Raw genomic sequence first — 23940 nt, forward strand, 5'->3', positions numbered from 1 at the left:
ATCTGCAAACAGAGCGCCTCAAATAACGCCCAAATCCACCTTGGCTTGGTCTGCCTCCAGCTGCCAGCAGCTCCCGAGCCACCTTGGGAAGTTTTGGGCTTTCCCTGCGGAGCGAGGGGCTGGGAAACGCGGATTTTGGGGGGTGGGAATGCTGCGAGCGCTGGGATTGCAGAGGAAGCTGAGGCCTCCAGCCCTGCACAGGAAGCAATCTTAGAGCAGGCCTTAAATGCCAGATTCCAGGCAGAGTTTAACTAACCACTGACAGCTCTGTAAACAAAGCAGGGACAAAAAGAGAGCGGCTTTCCCTTTTCTGGTAGTCATTTTTGGTTTGGGGGCTGCAGGGGAATTCTGTAATAGTCGGCTTGATGGGATATAAACCGAGGCTGGGAAGGCTTTGTATATGAAGAACTGTAAAGGGGAAAATACTTCATGGACTAAATCATAAAGAAGAAGGTAGGGCACGGGCAAAACGTGCAAATTCAGCTACAAACAAAGTATTGCTACTCTTCTTTCTTTGAGCATTTGTACATAGTTTGACTTCCCCTGGCTGGCATTTAAAAGCAGCGGCTTATCTTTCTTGTTTCTCTTTTCGTTCTCTTTTTTCTTCCCCCCTCCCCCTTTTCTCTTTTCTTTTCCTTCTCTCATTTTCTCTTTGCTTTCTTTTTTTCTGCATTTCTGAAGGTGGGGGTGGGAACAGCCGGACTTCTGCAGAACTTTTAATTATCTGTGCAGCTAAAGAAAATAAGAACTCTCTTGTGCAGCGCTTTTATTGCTTGCGGTGAAAAATTGGAAGCTGGAAGTTAAAAATCCTGCTGAATTGTTGCTTTTGTTAGTGGAAAAGACCTGTGACGTTACAAATAGCTGGTCTGTGGCTAGCAGATGTATACAGTCCTTGCTTGAAGCATGTTGATTTAATTTTAACTAGGAAACTAAACGCAGGCACGGGCTATGTTTATCCTACAAGACATTTCATTAATCTTGTTTATCTCAACAATACTGAGGAAGTTGAGAGTTTTTTGATGGAAAAAGAAAATAGTTACAGCCAAGCTAAGACGGCAAAACAAAACTAAATGGACTCAGTTGGTTAGATGCCTCCCTTGTGTTTTCACTCTCATCTAAGTGATCATCTCCCTTTTAGATTTGGATCTTCCCAGAGCTTGGAACGCTTAAACACCCACCATGGATGACTTTGAACGCCGCAGAGAGCTCAGGAGGCAAAAGCGTGAGGAAATGCGCCTGGAAGCAGAGAGGTGAGTTTGTACATCTGGAAAACGGTGCTGGTGCCTGGCCTTTGATTAGCAGTGGCTGTGAGAATTTCTGCCTTAACTTCCAAAGAGTACTTGTGCTAATGGTACGTGCCAAAAAAACCAGCTTCAGCTCATGTTGTGGGGTTTTGTGTTGTCTGATTTCCTTAGGCTGCTGTAAATGTCTGCCTCTTTATTATTTTGCTGCATGGATAAATGTAAACATAAAGGTGATGGAATATGGTCACATGAAATCATAGGGAGGAAAGCTCATCCTCAGATTCTGTGTGAGTGCTGTGCAGAAGGGATTGTGTTTGCAGGATATTTATCTATCAGATATTATAGGTACTAAAGGTAAAGTTATAAGTTGAGAGGTGGGATACACTTGGTATGTGTAGTACAGCCTGTGTGTGAATTGTCTGCCATTCCTGTGCAGTTGCTGCTGTGTTTGTACTGCCTGTTGCTTTTCAGCAATTTACAGTCACTTTATGTGGGCTGCAAGAGCAGCACTCGCTGTCAGTTGTCACAGATTTACTTTGGTGAAATGAGAGCAGAATTTGATGTGGGTATGATGATGTCAATTTATGAAAGAAACACCATGAAAATACAGGGAATGACATTTCATTAACTAAACCCATTTTACACCTGTACGGTTTTGTTTGCTTTAATGAAACTTCATGATTTACACTGGTGTAAGCAGAGAGAAAGGCTCCATTTATTTTTGAATTGTCCTCAGTGATAAAAAGATTTGATTTAGCTTATTAACACTGCACTGATTAAAAAAAAATAAAAGCTAGGTTAAGGCACATTTTATTGTCATTATGGTACTTAATTCTGAATAGGGATTTCATTTTTGTTTCTTCTTCTTTGAGCAAAGCTGTTAAAGGAAAGGCCAAGACCTTGGGATTTGCTGGCAATAGAGGCCTTGGGTGGTCTGTGGAGGATGCTGGGGCTGTAGTTTGGGAGTTTCTGTAGAAAAATGCCACTTGACTTCTCTTTGAAGATCACCAGAGGCTGCAGGGTGACCTGGGCATCAGCCACGAGGTGTGGCAGGTTTGGGCAGGCAGGGACAGTCCCAGGGCTTGGGGACAGTGGGCTCTGCCCTTGCCATCCCTGGAGCTGAAATCCAGGGCATCACTGTGTCCCATCCTGCTTTCCATGTCTGGGGTGTTGTGTTGGGGTTTTCATGGGGTGCATTCATGGTGAGGGTAGCTTGGTGACAGCCTGGCAGGAGGAGAAGGGCCTGGGCCTGTGTCCCTTTTTCCCCTAATCACTGCAGATGTGCTCCATGTCCTTTCCCACACAGCTGAAGGCTTTCAACAATAAATTACTGTATGCTAAATCTTGCTGCACTCCCTTCGCTGCTGCCAGCTTCAAGCATTCAAGCACAATGAGTCAGACCCCTTAAAAGTCACAAGCCTGCTTTAAAAATCTCAGGATCTTAAAAATAATTTAGTCTGGCCTTTTTATTTTTGGTTTGCCTTAACAATAACAGAGCCTGATTCTCGAGGTGGGGTGTGGCTCTGGGAGCTGGGACCTCCCAAATCCTGCCCCAGAGAGGGCAAAGTGGGGCAGGAGCTGAGCTGAGCATCTGCCCCCATTGCAGGGCTCACACAGAGGGAAGGGCAGCAGCACTGGGGCAGTTGTTGATAAATGAATCTGTGATGCTGCATTGGTTTTGGCATATTCAGATTTTTAGGGATTTGGGGATCATCTTCGCCTTTAATAATACAACCACAACATTGTCACATGCCATAAGCTGCAGAAATCTGCTTGCCAGACCTGCCTCTGAATGCTTTCAGGTGCTTTATGAAGTGGGTTGTGCAGTCCTAAAGCCCAGCATGGAGGTTGGAAATGTCCCTTCATAAGTTCTGAGCAGAGGCTGCTTCCCCAGCCCTGCCATCAGCGGCTGTAGCCTTGCTGTGGGGAATCCAGCACTGGTTGCAGGCATTTCTGCTGGGAGATGGAGGGATGGAACATGCTGGCCAGATCTCCCATATACTGTTTAGGCTTCCAGAAGAACAGCAAAGCCAGCAATGCCAGCAGCCATTCCCACCAGCAGTACTGTACCTCAGCATTTTGCTCTTTCCTGGGATAAATGTCCATTGGAAGCCTGACTTTCTAGCTGGATGCTGAGCCCAAGAAGGACTGAGGGGTGAAAATGTAGCAGCATGGACTCCTGCACCCCATGCCCAAGTGGCCTGGTGTTATCATGCCTCCATCAGAGCCAGAGGCTGTGCTGGGAGGGGTGAGGATACATGAGCTGTCACATTCCCAAGTGTCTGGGATGCTGGAGCCACTGATGAGCCACTTTGGAGAAGCTCAGTGTAAGCTCAGTCCTTGAGGTCTGGTGCTAGGTTTTGTGTTTTGGGGTTTTTTCCCCATTTTCCATGTTGGAAATGATACTTTTTCGTGCTGTGTGTTCTGGGTTCATGTGCTTAGGACTGATCCCAAGGACTCATTTTGTCTTTTGAAGACCAACATTGCATTTCACCCCTGGTATGTGCTGTGGCTAGTAGTTCATGCAGAGGCAACTCAAATAAAAATTGACCCCAACTCAAAAACAAAGCGGGTTTTTTGCATTTTAAATTCTTATAATTTCAAGGTACTCTAGACATTGTGGATTCCCCACACTGGCTCACTGTGCCCACCCAGAAATGCTGTCCAGCCAGATTTATTTTATTTTTTTTCACTGTTTATATTTGTCTGGATCTCGGGAGGCCTATCAATGTGTTTGGGGCAGCACTGCAGACCTGTCTAGGGGGCATGTTTCCAACAGCAGACATTTGGGACTTTGTCCAGCTTTCTCCCAGGCTGTCAGATTTATGTGCTCAGCCTGGCAGGGACCCAGCAGCTCAGGTACCTTGGGGGGAAGGAGACTTTTCAGGCACAGCCTGGGAAAGCCAGGACAAAGTCTGGCAGTGTTAACTTGTGCCCATCTGGTCAGGTGTGAGGTCAGGGAAAAAAGGAAAACCTCCAGCTGTTGGGATGATGGGATGTGCTGCATCTCTAATGGCTCTGTGGCAAAGCTCAGGCTTTGTCCAGGGGCAGAGGGACTCCTGTGCCTGGGGTTTATAAAGCCCTGAGGTACCAGCCTGGAGCCAGTGGGAAGCTTTGCACTGATTTCTGTGGCCTTTGGGTTGAGCCACTCTGTGCTGGAGTGTCAGGGGTGACACAGAAGTGACTGCACGTAGCTGACAGGAAGAATTCCATGTGGAATTGGAGCACAGGGGACTGACTTCTTTCAGCAGGGGAAAAAACAAATACCACCTGCTGCTTTGTGCCCCTTCCTAGGCAGTAAAAGACGTTCTCTTGAACAAAACCATCGGGTTTTGTCATTTTGATGTTGTAACTGATGCTGGAAGAATTTAGCCTGGAGCTGGGTAGAGTTTGTGTGTGTCTGCAGGGCTGGTGCTTTCTGAGTATCCTGCTGCTCCACTTCAGTCTGCTGCAGCTGCACTGAAAAATTGAGGTGAAATACTTGTAATGGCAATGGACTTAATTCCTTGACTTCAGCATAACTGAGAGCAAAAATGACTTGAACTCTCTAAAGATTATTTCTCAGGTTGAACTTTCTAAGATTATTTCTCCTTGAACTCTCTAAAGATTATTTCTCAGGTTGAACTTTCTAAGATTATTTCTCCTTGAACTCTCTAAAGATTATTTCTCAGGTTGAACTCTCTAAGATTATTTCTCCTTGAACTCTCTAAAGATTATTTCTCAGGTTATTCTATTTAGCGCTCAAGCCTCAAATTCTCAAGTGGCTGCCTTGCCATTGTACCAGCAATGAATTTTTGCTTCTACTTTGTGACTGTTGTTTTGTTTGTATTTGCTTTTCATTTGCTTGTTTTTATTTTTTAAAATTATGCTAGGAAGCTGATCCAGTTTGCTCCATTGTCACATCATCACTAGTGCAGACTTCAGGAAGGTCTTAGGGGCATTGTCAGGCTGGCCTTCATTCAGCAGAAGCTTAACCTTGAATTTGAACCAGAGATTTGAACCCTGTGTCATGGTCTTCCCTAAGGGATTGCAGATCACATCATGGGGAAAGAGAGATGTTGGTCATCCTATTGTGAAAATATGGCAAAGAGAAGGGGTTATCTAGATCAATTACTATTACTAGTTATTTTACTAGTAATTACTGTTACTAAATTCACCCTAAAAAAGATTATGTGAGTAGGACGTAGAGAAAAACACTGCCACAAAGCTGTATAGTTCCTGATGGCATTAATTTCTAAAGGCAGTGGCTAAAGATTTCTTTATTTAAAAAAAAAAAAAAAAGATCCTGCAGGTTGGGGATGGCAGCAGCCCTGCAGGAGGCTAAAAAACTAAAAATCTCCTGGGTGAGTAAATTACTTAATGCAACTTTGGCTGAAACAAGACACATGGTTAATCCCAACTTGGTACAACTGAAAAAGAAGTGAAGTGAATTTCAGTTTGGATCCATGAAGGTGTGTAGAGAAGCAGAAAGACACTTCATGTGCTTTTTGCTGCTCCTGCCGAGCCTGCTGTAGCTCTGGGAGCACACAAAGGACTGATTCACCAAGCTCAGAAGGTCAAACCAGTAGGGTACATCTTTGCAGGACAATGAGAAGAGTGTTTCTTATCTTTGGGAGAGGTTAACACTGGACACATTTGTGTCCACAGCTTTTAATTCCTCTGGGGAGCAAGGATGTGTCCTCTTTGCCAGGCACAGAAAGGAAAAAATGCCCTTCTCCTGTCCAGGACAGTGAGGGTAAGCGTGTGTCCATGTCAGGTCAATGCTGAATGACCACAAATAACTTTTGAAGCTGTTTTCGTTCCTGCAGTGGCGTTACCCCTGGTGTACATTAGTGAGAAATGTTAGCCAGGTCTGAGTTTAGGAATTACACACAAATGGTTCCTTTCTGGTTTCCCTTTTCTTGAAGCACTAGGAGTTGCCCATTTCTTGTTCTCAAGTGTCTGGTTATGTTTTAATGAAGAGTTTTCAGAGATTATGCTTCGGTTCAGCTTGGTGTTGAGGAAAGGAGAATATGATTGTGATACAAGTTTTCAATGAGTGCATGCTGGAACACAGGAGAAGCTGGCTGCATATGTGTTCCATGTAATTTCCCAATGTTCATGTATTATTTCAGAATTGAATTTCCCCAAAAGTTAAGCCTCTGTCCTCCTAAGGGCTGTACTCCTGTCTATTCCAAGCCTCTTTTGCTGCTAGAAAAAAACCTACAGTGGTTTTATCTCTCCATGAACTTCATATATCCTGAAGTTGCAAATATTTTGGGGATTTCTGTTTGTCTTTCTGTAAATTCCTCACTTTTTGCTAGAGCTGAGCCATGACATCTTCTGCCCAGGAGTTAAATATCGAGGCACTCACTGAATAAATAAGATTAGAGATGCGTGAGAGTCGAGAACAAATTGAAGCAGAGTGCTCCAGCTGTTAACCTGTCTTCACAGCTGCCTGGAATTCCAGGATATTGGGATTGTTGAGGTGGGTTTGGCCCTTCACACTGAATCTCTGTTGTGCAATTTTTGGAGTTCATTCTTAACCCAGGCAGAAAAGCATGACCCAGTGGCTCACTAAAACCTTCCTACTGCAGGCACTCTCAACTGAGAGTGGGTGCTAAACAGATCTTTGCTATTGCAGCATTTCAAATGCCCTGGAGGAAATAACCAAATGTATGGAAAGGTTGGTTAATTTTTTCTGTTTTTCAGATTGCATTTTCTTTAAAATGCAAGAGAAATGTTTCCATAAAAGCAGCTTTGCTCTCCCAGAGAGAGCTAGACATGCAGAGCACAGACTTCACTGAGCTGAACCCACTGCAATTCCTAAACAGACAACAAAGTCAGGTCCTTGGTATTTCATATGATAATCCAGATTTTGGATTGTAGTATGTTAAAATCACTCTGTAATCTGGGTACTGTGTGTGCTGTACCAGCCAAGCTTTTAGGAGGACAGCTACCCAGACAGTTGGAAAAATGCCCCATCTTTCATCTCTTGGAAACACCAAGGAATTTTGGAAATTAAGTGAAAAGGATCCCCTCCAATCTTGTAATCAGGTAACCCACCTACTGCCAGTGGAAAACCTGCCCTTTGTTTCCTATTGTAAATTTATTAGCTTTAACTGGACTGATGTCCCTCATGAGCTGGATCTTATTTAAATATCTAATAAATCCAGGCATGGAGGCACAGTTTGTTGTTGGTAATTCTGACATGCATGCCTGCTTAAAATAGCACCATGTGAGGAGCAATATAACATGGAATTTAATAATGATTTTCAGGGTTAGACCAAAACATAGGTACTGTACAAAGAAAATCATGAGTCTGAAGAAATGTAGCTGATATAGGGCAAATAAGAGTCAATGGCTTTCCTGCCATGTTTATGTTGAAAAATCACATCTATTTAGTATTTTAGACCAAAGGTGTTGCCCTAAACTGATTCAGAGTTAGAAAAGGTTCTGTTCTTGGTCCCTGGTCTGCTTCTGCCAGACTCTTAGGCAGGGGAATCCCTTTATTTCTATATTTCTTCCTAGACAATCAGGATGTAGATGAGCTCTCAGCTGCTTAGTCATTTTCTATCTGTCTGATATCCACAACTAGTGCAAGTGGCAGAGTTAATTTAATTCATTGTACAAAGCATTCTCGTGCCACAGGATTATGTTTACCTCATCACACAAATGCATGTGCTTACAAATGAGTTGGCTGAAAAATCTGCATTAACCCTTCTTTTGACTAAATTAGGCCTTATATTTAATATATTTAATAGTGATGCTCAGCAACAAATTTCATTTAGTTTAAAGAAAAGTTGTTCCCACACAAAATAAGCTGATGGTTGAATATCCCTGTGTCTTAGGAAAAGTTTTAAAGAAGACTCTTCAGGCAAATATGTTTGATAGATTTACCTGCAGTAATGTACTCTGTAGACTGCATATGTGTGTTGCAAGGGTCTGGACAGAAGAACAACTAATGTCAACCTTTAAAACTGCAAATTTGCAGCCTTGGAATGATATCTCTTTGTTATTACATTTTAATGCCTTCTTCTAAGAGAACAAGAACATTGTTGAACTTATTGCTTAATTATGTTACTATTATTCAGGGCATTCTGGGCTCAGAATGATAGAAATTATCAGACATGAGAGAAATTGCAGTTGTTGCCCAGCTGTAAGACTCTTTAAGGAGTGAGATGAAAATAAATTTATCCAGAGTATTTCTAGGAGCATCTGCTTCTCAGTGTGAGTTTGCATTTTATTAATGTCTTTATGATCTAATATCTGAAATTAAACCAGATAATCAGAAGATGAGATTTCCCCTTAAAAAGCTGAGGCCAACTGGTTTGCAGGGATAATAGATGAAGTGAAGGCAAATGCTAACAAGTTTTACACACGAATAAGCAGAGTTATGTAAACACTATCAGATTGCTGGCAGCCCAGGCAAAGCCATCCCTTCACAGCTCAGTTCAAAGAACCACAGAGGAAAAATGTGATTTACAAATGAAACCCCAAACTGATTTCAACTTGCAGAAGCATCTCATTTGGTCAATTAGCCTCTGCATTTTTGGCTTTGTGCCTTTAAACAAGTTTTTAATTACTGAAGATAAATGTTTATAAGTGGCTTTATTTCTCTCATCGTAGCCTACTTATTAGCTCGTGCTAAACGAGGAAAATCCCTTTGCCAGCAGATTGTCCTTGCCTGATCAAGGTCTTTCCTAGCATGAAGGAACTCATCAGGTGGCTGTGCTTCTTGGGCTAATTAATTCATCAGCACACAGCTCAGGAAATGTTCCTGGCCAGAAATAAGGTCAGTGTTGGTGTTGCAGCTGAGCCCTTCTCTTCCTGGGGAGCAGGGAGGGCGATGGGAAGTGGAAAAGTAAGCAGGATGCATTTCTTTTTGTTTATTGGAGAGTATAAACCAGTGGGTAGTGTGTGTGACAGTGAAAGGTTAGCTCCACTTTTGACATTAAGGAAATATAAATAGATGCTGTTTTGCTCCTTTTTATGCCAAAACTTGTTGCTTGGTCCAAATGAACTTGCTTATTAATAGTCTTTGCTAGATAGTCTTGAATAAAAGGCCAGCAAGTTTGTCATGCTGACAGAAAATCAAGGGAAGGGTGCAATTCAATGGCAAGTTGTGACTGTCTTTTGGTTTGGGATTTTTTTTTTTTTCTCTAATGTTTTTCTAAAAACATTCCTCAGTTTCCTTTAAGGTAGGTTGTGACCCATTTTCAGTGCAGACATAATTGAAGCAGACAGCAAGGACTGCTCTAGCAAAGGTTATCTTCTAGGTGGACTGGGTTCTTGTGCTGAGACCAGAAGAGGTGCTCTAAATTGGTACCCAAAAGCAGAGCTTCTTCAGAGGTTTGGTTAAGTTACTTCTCCATACTCCTACTTTCCTCTTCCACCAGCTTGAGACCACATTTTGGTGTAGGCAACATTTTGGTGTATGGATTGATTGATTGATTGACTTGAGCAAGTACTCCCTTCTTAGTGAGAGCTCTTTGACCTGATGCATACATATCATGGCAAATTTTAAAGTCAATTAAGTGCACAGAGTGGAAAGGAACCAAATCACCATGACTTGATTTACTGCTTGTTAGCTGAGCCTCTCTCAAGGCAGGTTTTATTGTGACACAGCTTGGGAGGGTGAGCACAGTCACATTTACCCTGGGAGGTTTGCACAGATTTAGTGCACTTGGTTTCAATCCAGGTTTGAGGTCATTTTTTCTCCATTTCTGTGCACAAGCAAGGACTCTGTAGCTGTGATGAACTTCTAAAGTCACTGAGAACAGAGGCAATTATGTGTTCACAAGACACATCTTCCTACCACCAGGCAGGTTCCTATGTGTAATAGCTTAATTTGGAGAAATATATCTTTTGAGGCTGGGAGGTTGCTTTTGAGCAGAATTCCAATGAGCAGACAGTGTTAACAGGAGCAAGCTGGTTTCATTTATAACTCTGTCAGCCCTCCAGTGATAGGGAGAAGATCAGATACTCAGTGTATCAATCCTGGGAATTTCTGAAAGGCAGAGTTATAATTACAATGGTGAGAAAGATATAGGGCTGAAGTTGGCTCCAGAGCAGGATGCTTGCTTAATATAAAGAATAAAACTATTTCCATCTGTGTTTTTTAGCAGAGAAAAGAAATATGGTGGCATAAATGGTTTTAAATGAAATGGACCTTTTGGGAGCAGGGAAAAACAACAAGCAAGAAACCTCACAAATTCATTTTTTGATCTTCACCTGAATTCCAGAACTGTTACTCAAAACTTAGCCATCAGATTTTCACACAAATGCTTACAGCTGGGATGTGAACCCCCACAAAAGGCTGCCTCTATGCCTCCCACTTTCAGTGCTATCATCTCCTCAGAGGACCAGAGCACAGCAGAGACTGGAAAGCCCTTTCCATAATCCATATACAGGAGGGTTTTTTGTCCTTGTGCCCCCTCATGAGATGATTGTACCACTGTATTGGCATCCCTCAAGATGAAGTCCTCAACCTGTTTTGTCCCTTTTTCCCACAGAGAAAATGTTTGGTTAGGAAAAAAAAAAAAAAATTGTCTGTATTTCCCCAGGAATAGGATGATTGAGTTTCTTCAGAATAGGTTTCCTTGACTAGCCTGTGATCACCAAGCTGAACAGTCCTCAGAGCTTTTTCAAGCTCATTTTCAGATTTTCAGCCTACACAAAATGACAAGCTTGCTCTGGGCACTGTGGCTCGGATCATTCCCGAGATTCCCCAGCAGCCGCTACTTCAGTGTCTTAATAAGGCAGGACCAGAGCTGGGAAGGGCAAGGAGATGGATTTTCTAAACACTGGCTACACATGGATTCCTTTTATGGTCCAGCCTGAACGGTGGGGTATTCCTCTGAAGGTCAGAGACAGGGATGACAAAGTGCTTCCCTCTGCAGCTTGTTTTTTGAGTGCAGGCATCATGTGTCTGGTGAGAAGGAGAAAGAAATAGTTGGGTAGGGAAGTGTGGAAAGAAGGGGAAAAAGCAGGGCCTGAAGTTCTGTGTATTTGACATTGATGCTATTGCTGCACTCACTGGGGCTGCAGGATGGATGGATTTGTGACTATCATGACGGATGAATTTTGCTGTTATTTCACAAAAACGTCCCTCAGAATGTCCTCTGTAGGATTTCAGGGATCAGGTCATCCCACAGCAATACCAGGGGCAAATTTTCATGTCATGGCTGTGAATTTGGCTCTTCCTTCTCCCAGCAAAATGAGATAGAGTGCTAATGACCTTTTCAAACCAGTGAGTTATGATAGCTGGAGGGTTTGTCTGTGCTGGGAATGCCACAAGAGGAATTTGTTTAAGGAAAAGATTTAATTCCACCCCCCCTTCCCTTTCTCTCTTGTACAAGCTAGAGAGTCTTTTCTCTCATTAGCATGTAATCATCTTAGACTGGAGGATTGAGTAAGTTCCTTCAGGGCTATAGTCTCATTTCTCACCCAAATTTTTGATGGCATGGATGAGTCATTTCAATATTCTAACGAGAAGGAATATATTGGTGATTAAATTAATATGAGAAAACCTCCTACTAAGTAATGAAAATACCATCATGTTTTTTCAGGCCTGAATATAAGTGGAGGATATACATAAATTGAATGAAGAAAATATATCTTCAAGGCAAACCTGAAATGTTCAGGCAAATCCAATGGACTTGTAATCTAATTTTTAGTTTACTGATTATTATCAGATGGCCTAATACAGTACCTAATAAACTGTGAAGATAATGAAAGACTTCAGCTGTGCCACCAGCTCTGACACTGTTTGAGTAAAGAGAAGTGCTTGAAGGTGTTGTTTTGGTGACTCATATCTTGAAAGTCTAACTTTCTTCATCTGTTTCCCTGTTGCTTTGCTGGCTCCATCCTGATTTCACCTATGGTGCTCACATCATACTTACAATGGGATCCTGATATACTGCCTTTGATATCACCATAGGTTATGGTTATGCTGACTTTGGAGGGAATGGGACTTCTCAGTCTGTTGGCTGTGTGGTTTTGCTGGGTAGAATATCTTGCTTTGAGGAGATAAAGGCATAACTGCACAAAAGTGGAGCAAAGACCACAAAACATACAGTTTAGCTGATGAAAGCTTTTTAATTCCTGTCTCTGCTTGATGATAACAGAAGAATTCTGACATTCAAGCAAATAGAAATGAAAATGTTTTAAAGCAGGGTAGATCTAGGAGGAAAGGGTTGGCTGCCAGTTAAACTCAGGGGACCCATTTAACAGGCCATGTCATACATTCAAAGCTATTCCACGTTAAATTGCATTCCCTTTCAAGGCTTGCCCTTCTTTCATTCTGAATCCTGCTTTTGGTGGTCGTGCATGTTTAGCAATTCCTCTGGATTTGAGGGATTGGTGGAACTGAGAGCAGGGCTCATCTGTCCCATCCTCATCCTACTGCTGGAAGAAATTCTGGTAAGATGTCTTGGTGACTAGCAATGACTTTTCCATCCCCAGCCCATCTTCATTTATTTATTGGTTGTTCTTCCCTCAGCTTGGGCTGTACCCTGTCATCAGTTTCGAAGCCAAATTCTTTATGGAAGTCAACAGGGAGTCCCTGCGCAAAGGGAAATGACATAATGTTGCCCTTTAGTCCTACCTACGGAGAAGCAGGCTTGGGAAATGTACAGATTTTCCTAATTAGCCAGCACTGAATTTACAGCATGTGTTCATTTTCTATTGACATCCGGCAGCAACCCAACACGTTGTAAATTCGACCGTTTGTATTCCAGACAATTGTTTTTAATCAAAATATTCTGGATGTTGTCTTTATTTGCCTTGCATATGGTAAATGTTGGGGTCTTCAGGGCTCTGAGGTAAAGAATGTGCCATTTTAATGGGCAACATGGAGTGTTCTTAGCTAAAAATGTTTCCTTGTCCCTTTGGAGTGTGTGATTTTGTAGGCTGCCACCTTTTACACCAGTGACTGCATTTTGCTGGAGATGTGTGTCTCTGTAGCTTGTGAAACACTTTTGATGTGAAAGATGCTTCTGTAAATGTAGGCTGTTATCATGTGAACTGTCACCTTCCACGAGGAAAGGCTTTCTGTGTTCATGGCCTGCTTCTGTAGGGCCTCCAAGTTGTTCTTCTGCAGCGCAGGATAAACAGATTTGCAGAATGGGTTTAAAATTGAGACTTCCCTAATAGGACAACCTCTTTGCTAGTTAGAATTCAGACTCTTTAAAGCTTAAATGCTTAATTAGATGAAGCAAGGATGTAAAGATAAACGTAAAGAAATCTGGGCAGAACAGACTGCTTGAAAGGTAGCTGAAAGTGATTCCTTCTGTTGGGAATAGTAATGCCATTTCTTACTGCTTTTGCTCCTCATTTTAGCACTGTAGTGCTTCTCATGATGAAAGCTGCCTTTTACACCTCTATAACCAGAGCTTCTGGTGTTTTCTCAATTATCAATTATTTACTAAATGTGTATATATATATATATATATATATATATATGTATATATATATAAACAATAAATAAATAAAATCCTTTTAGCAGGGTAGTGCTGCTCCTTTAGCTTTCCAAATGGGGACTGAGGAGGAACTCAGCCACAAACCTATCAGAGGGGATGTAGTAGTGGATGTAGGAGTGCTTTTTGCTTGCCTCTGTGCTTACCAGATCTTCTCCAGGCTGCAGCATTTGGGGAATGATGTGCAAATCATCCAGGCCCGCATCTTTTAGCACCTGTACTTTGGTACAGGCTGCTTTTGGAAGGAGAAGCCATGAAAAGCAGCCTTGGTCACAGACTTGAGGAATCATTCTCCAGAAGTTTTAAGGTCTTTGGAGGTTGGCCCACCTCTGTTACATCTGATAAGGACTCTGTATGTTTTATTGCAGGGAAAATTGCACATGGAGCCATTGCTTATCTCTGCCACTGGCTGTTGGCTCCTGGATGTTGATAGGGAGATCTTGCAGTGTGTCTGCTGATGACTTCTCCTGGCAAGGGAGGCTGATAAGGTGGATAGACTGATAATTCTGGCTTTTGGGAGGCTGGCACTGAGTGGCATGGATGATTTGCATGGGCTGCAGGGCTTTTATGGAGCAGCTGTGTTCTTAGTAAACCTTTCCAGAAGCTGGAGAGGAGTAACACCTCCTTGTAACCCCTTTCCACCTGGATTTTGGGGGATTTCACCTCTACAGGGTTTGTTTGAGGAGACTGAAGGGTGTTTCAAATGGCTGTGCAAGCTTTTGAGTCACATCTTGAATGGTCAGTGCACAGGGCACTTTAATGTTGCCGAGCATGTGTGTGAGAGGAGGACATGGGAGACATCTGGAGACTTGTTCTGTCCAACACTAACAAACATGATGCTGCATTTTTGGGAAAGAAATCTGAAACTAGGGCAGGAGCAATACCAGACCCTTTGACTGGAGGTGCTCTTCTGCCATTTGTGAACTGGATTCATCATCTGGGACAGCAGCTATGGCCATACCAGATAGGAGAAAAGAGAAAAATGGGGGAAAATACATTCTCCTTTTTCTTCTCTCCTTTTCTTGTTTCTCTCCTTTTCTTGTTTCTCTCCTTTTCTTGTTTCTCTCCTTTTCTTGTTTCTCTCCTTTTCTTGTTTCTCTCCTTTTCTTGTTTCTCTCCTTTTCTTGTTTCTCTCCTTTTCTTGTTTCTCTCCTTTTCTTGTTTCTCTCCTTTTCTTGTTTCTCTCCTTTTCTTGTTTCTCTCCTTTTCTTGTTTCTCTCCTTTTCTTGTTTCTCTCCTTTTCTTGTTTCTCTCCTTTTCTTGTTTCTCTCCTTTTCTTGTTTCTCTCCTTTTCTTGTTTCTCTCCTTTTCTTGTTTCTCTCCTTTTCTTGTTTCTCTCCTTTTCTTGTTTCTCTCCTTTTCTTGTTTCTCTCCCTTTTTTTCCTCTCCCTTTTTTTCCTCTCCCTTTTTTTCCTCTCCCTTTTTTTCCTCTCCCTTTTTTTCCTCTCCCTTTTTTTCCTCTCCCTTTTTTTCCTCTCCCTTTTTTTCCTCTCCCTTTTTTTTTCCTCGATGTTGATAGGGAGAGGTTCTGGTCTTAAACCAGAACCACCACCCTGTTTCTTGTCAATGTACCTTTGCCATCACAGCTTCAGGCTGTCATAACACATTTTACCTCAAGCTCCATCTTTACTCAGTGAGTGGCAGCCCTGGGTATAGAAGCCAAGGCTCAGCCACAGGACCTCATTGCCTCTCCAGGGCAGAAAGCAGCTGGCAGCTTTCTGACAGAGCAGCCTGCTCTGCAGTTTGCTTGCAAGCTGGTTTAGTGTCCCACAAAGTGGGGCAAATTCCACTTCACCTTGTAACAAAGAGCAGTCTGAGCCTCAAAGGGTGCAGAACTGCCTGCAGCCTTGGTCAGGCAGAAGAGGGGAATGTGGCAGCTGAGCCTGGGCATTTAGTGAATTTTGAGAACAGATAATAGAGATTTTAGGGGTGAAAAAAAGAGGTTGCTTATGTAACCCAACTGTATTTGTTAGACTTCCTCCTCCCTAGCCTCGTTCCCCATTATTTATCAATTAAATATGCTCAGAGTAGTGAGCTGTTGACCACGAAATCAGGGAGGGGAGCTGTGGGGTAATAGTTGTTATCCTGTTCCAAAAGCTATAACATGGATAGCAGAAAGAATGAGAGTCAGATGTAGAGGATGCTGTTGAGTTGCCATGGGTAGAACAGAATGTTCTGCACTATCCAGCCATGGTTGTTGCTGTGTCTAAAACCATGCAGTGTGAGGGAAATGTGGATGTCAGTCTGGAGCTCTTGTGGGGTTTATAGGCTCCTCATTACATTGCCACACTGTGTGTGATAGATTACACTGCCATTTAAACTCCATGCCTCAAACCAGCTCATTCTGCTGCAAAGGCTTTGCTTGCACTGAGAGTTGCATGCAAGGGAGGAGAGTCTCATCACTCAGGCACTCCAAGGTGCCTGTTTGCTGTTCCTGCTGTCAGCAAAATTCTGATTGACTTCATTACAAAAGCTGGAATAAATGCTTGTGGGCTTGTTTTTCATGAAAACCTGGATGGCTGGTGGGGAGAGAGTGCTGAAAACTGGGAATGCTTACCCCAAAACCTTTTTCACGTATGAAATTGAAGGGGAGGGGGACAAATTCTACATTTCCTGCAAGGTGACAATGAGCAGCTCTGGTTTTCTCCAGATGGAGAACATTCTCTGATGATTGCTCCATTGAGAAATAAGGATAGAGGCCTTGCCTTCCCTGAGCTGTGACCCTGGTGTCCCTAAATTGTGCTTAGTAACTCCTCTTTTGCTGTACTTCAAATCAGTGTTTTTCAGTACTATTTGGAGTCACAAATTGGAAACTAAATATGACCTTGAAACTTCTTTAATCTGTTACTCTTTTCCTGAACAGCAACTCAATCCAAATAATGACTTTTTTAGAAGTCTTTAAAATTCAAATATCAACTTGAATTGAAGGAGCCAAAACTGAAACCAAACCAAAGCTGAGCTGAAAAGTATACATCAGTTGAACTTTATGAGCAGAGTTGTGCTGCAAAGTTGCTCACACATGTGCAGGGAAGGGAAGGACCTCTGCTCTGAAATTCTTGCTGTGTTAATTAACACAGGGTGTGCAGAGCTGACTGACAGTGGAATGGCAGAGCACACAGTCAGGCAATTACAGATAACACAAACTGTGGTCAGGACTCACCAGACTGACTGTGGAGTCATTGGCAAATGTGACCCAGACACGGGGGTTGCACTGAAGGATGAGTTTTATAGGGAGAGCTAGGAAGGAACAAAGCAAAATCTCTCACCTGCTCCTACCCTGCAGGATGTTACTGCTTGCCTGAGACAAAAAGGAAGGACACAGTGGGGCATTTGTGACCCTCTTACACCCATCTAATGGGACACTTGCCCTTTGTCATGTACAGCTGTGGGGATCCCTTACCCCACTTGGATCACCTTGCTCTAAAAAGCCAGACCAGCAGTGGCTGCAATCCACTGCCACGAGTTACCTAAACAAAGCCCTCATGGATTCTAAAATTATATTTACAAGCAATTTTATTTTTCCTCGTTCAAGGCTGAAGGCAACCAAAGCAATAAGAAGTTGGCAAGCACTGGGAGTGGTCAGACCAACTCTAGTTAAAAGATTTAAAAGAGGAAGAACACATTAGGAAGAGGAAATCTTTAAAGCATCTCCCACCAGCTGAGTTGATGACTCTGCCCCAGGTGGTTGCCCAGGGGTGCAGGATCATTTGCAGGGTGTGGAGGTCCCCCTGAATTGTCCCAGGCAATCCTGGCTCCAGGCTCTTGCTGTGAGAGAGCTCCTGGGCAGTCAAGGTAGGGCTGAGACATTGCACACACTTTATTTCAGCTCAGCACCTCGCCCTGCAGTGCTGGGGTGTCAGCCTTTGGCCTGTGATAAATGTACCAAGGGGTTTTTTCTTCCCTCCCTTGAGTACTTAAAGCTCCATTGTCAGCATTCAGGAAAGTTGTGTTTAGACTGAGCTGGAAAGGGGTACCAGTATGGCTAGCTGATGCAAGAGTGGTTTATTTTCCATTTTAATAACTCTTTAAACAGGTCCTGCATTTTGTATGTAGCTCCTTTGTTGGAATAAAAATCTTTGTTGGAGGCTACCAGACAGCTATAAATAGCTGTCGTGAGTATTTATGCTGAGGATAATCTCAGGAGAAGATATTTTTAACTTTGCACATTGTTTAGAGTAGGAAATTCTTTTAATGCCCACATTTTCCATTCCCAGTGCCATTAGCTTTTCCCCACCCCCTCTTATGATGTGTGCCTTGCCTGCTCTTTCTCCCTCCTATTTCCTTTAAGGTTCAAGGTTACAGCCAATCTGCTCCAGAGGCAGACTTGAGTTTATTATTTTTTTTAAAGGAAAATGCTAACTTTGGCCTTTTGTGACTGTGTGGGAATTGGGTTCATTTCATGGGGCTATCAGAATGTAAACGGGATATCTCACCAGTTAAACTGGGTAATGAATGAGCACTTTATTTCTATTCCTCTCCTGCTTGGAGCTCATGTGCTTGTTAGAATAACAGGGACCAATCTATTTTATACTCCCACAGAAAGTATTCCACTTTATTTTGGCAAGTTTGTGAAAGGCTGCTACTTGTACCAATACTTAGTGCTGGACCAGAAAAAAAACCCAAAACAAACAAAAAGACAACCAACCCCAGGCATAATGCTGAACTAGGCTTGCAACTTAAAAATATGGTGCAAAACAAAGCTTGTTCTTACACAAGCCAATACATAATTTCAATCTACAAAATCCTCAAATATGTGTTAAATTGAAAATGAGGTGCAGACTGTGGGCCAGACTGAAAGCAGGTAAAATTTGACACAATTTTTACCTGTGATGCAATCTAGTCAGACCTTTTTTATTTTTCACAATACACAGACCTTTTTTATTTTCACAGACTGACACGTGCAAAGCCCAGCAATTAATGGGGATTGGGTACCCTCTCGAGAGGGGAAACCCAGACTGTCAGCATGAAGGACAATTTGTCAGCAAAAAATGTGTGAGGGCTGTCCTGTACACAGAGTCAGATTTTGAAAGGTATTTCAATACCTCTTAAAATTTGCCTTTGACATCTCTTTTCATCTCATGGGGCTGTACAAAAGACAATTTGTGTGCTCTTGAAAACCTCACCCAAGCTCCCTGCTACTGCCAGCAGCCCTGGAGCATCTTTTAGCCTGTGTGAGGGGGTGGTGGTTTTTTCAGAAGATGAAAGCTATTTCAAGCCTCTCTTTCTCTGCACAGTTGGTAAGGATTTGTGGCCTGTAACCTACCTGCCCATGTTTGCAAAACAGTGCTGTTGACTTCATGGGAACTGTATTTGTGTTTTTGACAGCTTGTTTTACTGTTAATTTGACTATTTAATTTGTGTTTGCCACATAAATATGTAGGTAGATGTGCACACATACCCTGCAGCTTTGAAATGCTGCTGTGCTGGAGGCAAAGGCTGGTGGCCACACAGCTCATTTGCTGCACTAATGGTTAAAGAAAATTAATTTTGAGGACAGGAAAATTAAGGAAAAAAAAAAACCCTTCACTGTAGACTGTACCTCTGTTTGGCCTGCTGAGTGAGCAATGTCATGATCACAAAGATCAGGGCTTAATTTTCCATCTGTAATGCTGTTTGCCTGAAGATTAGAGGTTATTAAACATAACTAGTAAGCAGAAATCTGACTTTCCAGGCTATGCAAATGTTAGAGACAGGAGCTTGGTGGGTGGAGAGAGGCTGAGTGCTCAGATAGACCTCACTGGGGAGTGTGGTCTGTGCCCAGGAGATCAGCAAAAGGGTTGGGACCTGCTCCCAAAGGCGGCTGGTGACCTCCCCCAGGCAGCTTTTTGTAGTCTTGGAAGGTCTCTGCTGACAACCATCATGAACACACCTGGAAAAGTGTGAGCTTTGAAGCCCACTGTGATCCCTTTGCTTGGCTTAGCCAGGAGAAGCTGTCTAATGAAGAGGGATGGGAATGATGGATCTAGCCAGAAAATAAAAACTTTAATATTAAAGTAACAAACATGGTGTAGGTACAGAGCTGAAATTCCTAAAGACCCTGGGGTGGGGCAAACCCAGCCAGGAACAGGGACACAGATCCAGTCAGAAAGGTGAGCTTAGAACATGACTTTGTAAGAAAAATCTCTTTACCAACAGTGAAGGAAAAGTGGAAACTTGACCAAATGCAGGAAGGTTTTATTCACACACTGGCTCCCAAGAACCCCCAGTCCCCCCAGTGCTCTGCCTGCCAGGGTTTATGGCCAAATCCCTCTGTGACAGCATCTGAGGTAAAAATCTCAGCAGGGTGAGATCCCACAGATAAGAGCAATATGAAATAAGCAGGCAGCTCAGCTACTCTGGGGGCACTCCTGCCCTGTGCAGGCAAAACCCAGGAGAAAAAGCAACAACCAGATGGAAGCAGGGCTTGGAAGCAGGAATTTGGTCTCTGCAGGGTCAGTACTGGCTGTGTGAGGCCAGCAAGGATAAAGGGGATGGATTGCAGCCACAGTGATGTCTTGACTCCCAAGCCAAAGGTGGCAGGGTGTGCTCCAAGTGGAAGTTTTCTGCATGTGCCACAGCCTTGACTCAGAGGTGGCTTTGCTGAGTGAGCTTGCAAGGGTGCCAGGTGCAATGAGTCCAGTAAAACCTGGCTGCAGACCTCCAAGTTTCTTACATTCCCAGTTTATGGGATGCAGTCAAATGATTTCTTTCACTGTTACCTTGCCTTTCTTATCTGCTGAAACTATGGCTTTATTGAATCTCAGAATTTTTCTCCTTTCCCTGTTGTCTAGAATGTGACTAGATCAAATTTCTCCTTTCTGTCATGACCATTAGTGGCTTTTTTTTTTTAACATGGAGCTTTTTTCAACAATAAAATCTCTCCCAGACTGTAGTTATATAATATTCAAGGTCACAGTAATCATAACAGAATCTACCTCACTTATTAGGACTGTGGTCATGGAAATGAAAATGCCCTGGGAAGATTTTTTTTGCAGGATTTTGCTACTGCACTCATAATTCATGAGACTTGATCCATGAAAGATGACGCCATTTTTAGGCCCATTGCATTGAGCTGTTTAGTATCCTGAATTTTTTAGTTGTGAGGTAAAAGTACAAAGCTTTTGGGCTTATTCTCCCAGAGCCTAAGGAAAGAAAAGCTTTGTAACTACAGAATTTTTAGATATTGCTCTTTTATGCACGCTAAGTGGCTTTGAATCCAAAGTGTCATATGATTAAAAATCAGCATGTTTATAGATGTACAGGGTGTTCCTAGAGTCCTTTTGTGTTATCTTTCCTTGTGCTGCCTCTGTGCCCTCCCTGCTGACTTCTCAGCACACAGTCCTCCACCTCCAGCTCACAATCATCCTCACAGGAACTATTCATGTCAGAGGAAAAGCTTTGATGTGCCTTTAGTGGTTTCACTGTGAGTGGAGGAATGGTGACCCAGGGGGAGGATGACCAGCTGTAAAACTCGTGTCATTTCATATTTGTCTATTTCTGATATTCTTTTTCCTTTACCCTGGATGGCTGGGGATATATTTGCTCTTTGAAAACTGTGAGCCCATATATGATAATTTTCAGAGAGTGTCAGGACGAGAAATTTGGTGCAAATTTCACTGAAAGAAGAACTCGTTGCCAAAGGGATCTCCTCTTTAAGTGTCTTCTGACATGAAAATACAACTAAGCCCTCGAGATGTGTCCACTCACTTGGTGCTTATGGGCTCCCCTTTTGAAGTAAACAGGATGTGATTGTCTGGGGGCTCTGCCATCAGTGGAGCTGCACTGGGATGGAGTCTGGCTTGATCTTTGTCAGGAGCTGCCTAGCACAGCTCCTTGCCAGAGGTGACTTCAGCAGACACATACGATGCCTTGAGAGGGCTGCCCTAGAGCAGAGGCTGGGCAGAGTCACAGAACAAAGCAGGGATTTATCCAAAGGGTCTCCTCCATGGATGCACCTTGGGCAGCACCAGAGCCCAGCCAGGGCTGCACCCAAGATGACCCAAAATGGCCCCAAAATGCCCGGCCGGGCACGGGGTCTCTCCCTGGGATCAGCTCTGCTCCATTTGCACCTTGCAGTTCATTGTCCCATCCCAGCTTCAGCCCCTGCAGTCCCACCCTGCTTGTTTTTCTCTCTGCAGCCCACGGGGTTTGTGCTCCTGGGCTGAGATTTGGCTCATTTGTCCTTGGTGCCCAGCTGGAGCAGGAATTGTTTTGTCTCCCTGCTCTGTGCACAGAGCTCACCATCCCATAACGTGAAGCTCAGACCCACACACTAAAGCAGCACAGAACCTGAAAATATAAAAGTTAAACCTGAGGCATCACACAGACACTGCTGAAACACAAAATGCTTGATCAAGCCTTTGGTTAAAGTCTTGCAGAGCAGTTAGACCTGGCAATGGTTGATTCAACACTGGTGTGGTAAGAGTTTGTGCCGCAGACGTTCTTCTGTGCCCAGCCTCGGTGGGGAGGAACAAGGAGGGCTCCTTTCCTTGGAGTGTTATCTCTTTAGGATGAGCTGTAATAGCTGGAGGGGTTATCTCTGCAATCCTTTGTGCTCCCACTGCCAGCATGGCAGGTGCTCCCTTCACCACAGTCTGCTGGAAGTTTTTCATTGCTGTTGTAAATCCAGACTGAGCCTCTGACTGCTGTAAAAATACCAGCACGTTAATAGCAGAAGTGGATGTGTGCTCCCTTGGACTGCAGTGTGTCACAGGATATCAACATCAGTGCCACGTTTTCCCTGGGTAAGGATGCCTCCAAAATTTATGTGGTGGCTTCTAATCCATCTGTGTGGGCTACAACACTTGGACTTGTGCACACTCCTTGCTGTCAGCAGGATTTAAGGAAGAGCTTTGCTGTGTTGCAGCCTGAATGGTTTAGAAGTTCCCCCTTGCATTTCTGCAGGAAATCTGTGCAGGATTGGGCTCAAGTTTTATTCAGCTCAGCATGTTTCCAGCAAGACAGGCCCTGTTTAATTCCACCATGTGATGTCTGGTAGTGCACAGGTGTGCAAGAGGTCACCTGAGCCTTCCCAATAATGCAGCAAGGCAACAGCATGCTAGGCAGAGGATGGAAACTGCTACAGAGGAAAAACACTGCCAGACAAAACAAAATTTTGCTAACTGGTTTGTGTTGAAGTGATGCCTGACTGTGTCATCCTAGGGCCTTGGTGGGACAATGCAAATTCCTTGAAATTCTGCCTTTAATTCTGAAAGTATGATAGCTTGTTTACAGTGTTCCTGTGATTTGATGGTAATTGAAAAATAATTTTGGAAAAGTGTTTGACATCAGTAAAAATGTTCAGATCTTAACTTCCAAATAAACACAGGCTCTTGTAAATATGGACAAAGGTAAGGGCACCAAGAGTATCATGGTAAGAGACCCAAGACTGTGCCAATGGTTGTTAATTTCGAAGGAAGCATTAATTTCCTTTTCCTGTTTTTCAAGAATTTTTATGTGTAGGAGAAATGCCCCTGCTGCATAAACATTTTTTAAAATAATGGCTTTAAAGGGCACGAACGAGTGCCTGAATCCAAATGTTTTGCTAGTACTCAAAGACTCTTTGTTTAACTCTTGCTTCCTTTTTTTTCCTTCTTTTTAACATAGCTATAATATGGCTGGAGGCAAGATCAGTATAGGGCAAATGTGGCCAAAAACCAGTAATAAAATAATAATATCTGCCTGTCCATCATAACCTGCTCTGTTTGCCTGCCTAATACTTCAGCTAAAAAGAAAAAAAGAGCCAAAGCAGGAAGAGGAAAGGATCATTTTCTCTCCTCTGGAGCTGCAAGAGGGCAATCTGATCCCAGGTTTGGGTTCACTTCTCACCATACTTCCTTTGGGGACGTTTGTCATCCTTCTTCAGGGGGAAAAAGGAACACCAGGTGATGTTTGTTTCTGGAAACATCATTTGGAGGTGGCAGTCATGTGTACTGGGTGTGTGGACTGCATCTGAGAGGAAATAGAGGAGGACATTTGGTATAAAGAGGCTCAAATGGACCCACAGGCAAGGGCTGGAACGCGTCTTAACTGCAAGGTGATGTGGCATCAATTGGTGTGGAATATAGAGCAAACTGGAGTGGCTCCACACCATCAATAACACCTTAAAACACACTGAGAGGAGCTGCTGCTTCTGGAGGAATAAAGGGAAGTTAGAGAATTAATTAAATATTTGTGTGCTCTCGGGGGAGATGCTGAGAATTTTAAACTTTCTGTGCTGAGAGGCTCTGACCCTCAAGAGAACATTACATTTGATCATG

The 23940-nt window shown here is 43.2% G+C and overlaps 1 protein-coding gene across 6 annotated transcripts in view; it reads left to right on the forward strand.

The window, feature by feature from the left end:
* Window positions 1-23940, forward strand: part of CALD1 (caldesmon 1) — a 168056-nt gene that overhangs the window by 83265 nt on the left and 60851 nt on the right. For 5 of the 6 annotated variants that reach the window (XR_014616160.1, XM_084205956.1, XM_084205959.1 and 2 more), the window contains one exon: window positions 1139-1250. Coding sequence is in view for 5 of the 6 variants with exons in the window: in XM_084205956.1 (XP_084062082.1) it covers window positions 1180-1250 (71 nt within the window). In the remaining variant the exon portion in view is untranslated. Of the gene's footprint in view, window positions 1-321; window positions 454-1138; window positions 1251-23940 lie in introns of those variants that run through there. The other variant, XM_084205958.1, reaches the window with a different exon arrangement.

This window comes from Fringilla coelebs, assembly GCF_963513975.1.
Source record: "Fringilla coelebs genome assembly, chromosome: 5".
In the NCBI taxonomy this organism is placed as follows: Eukaryota; Metazoa; Chordata; class Aves; order Passeriformes; family Fringillidae; genus Fringilla; species Fringilla coelebs.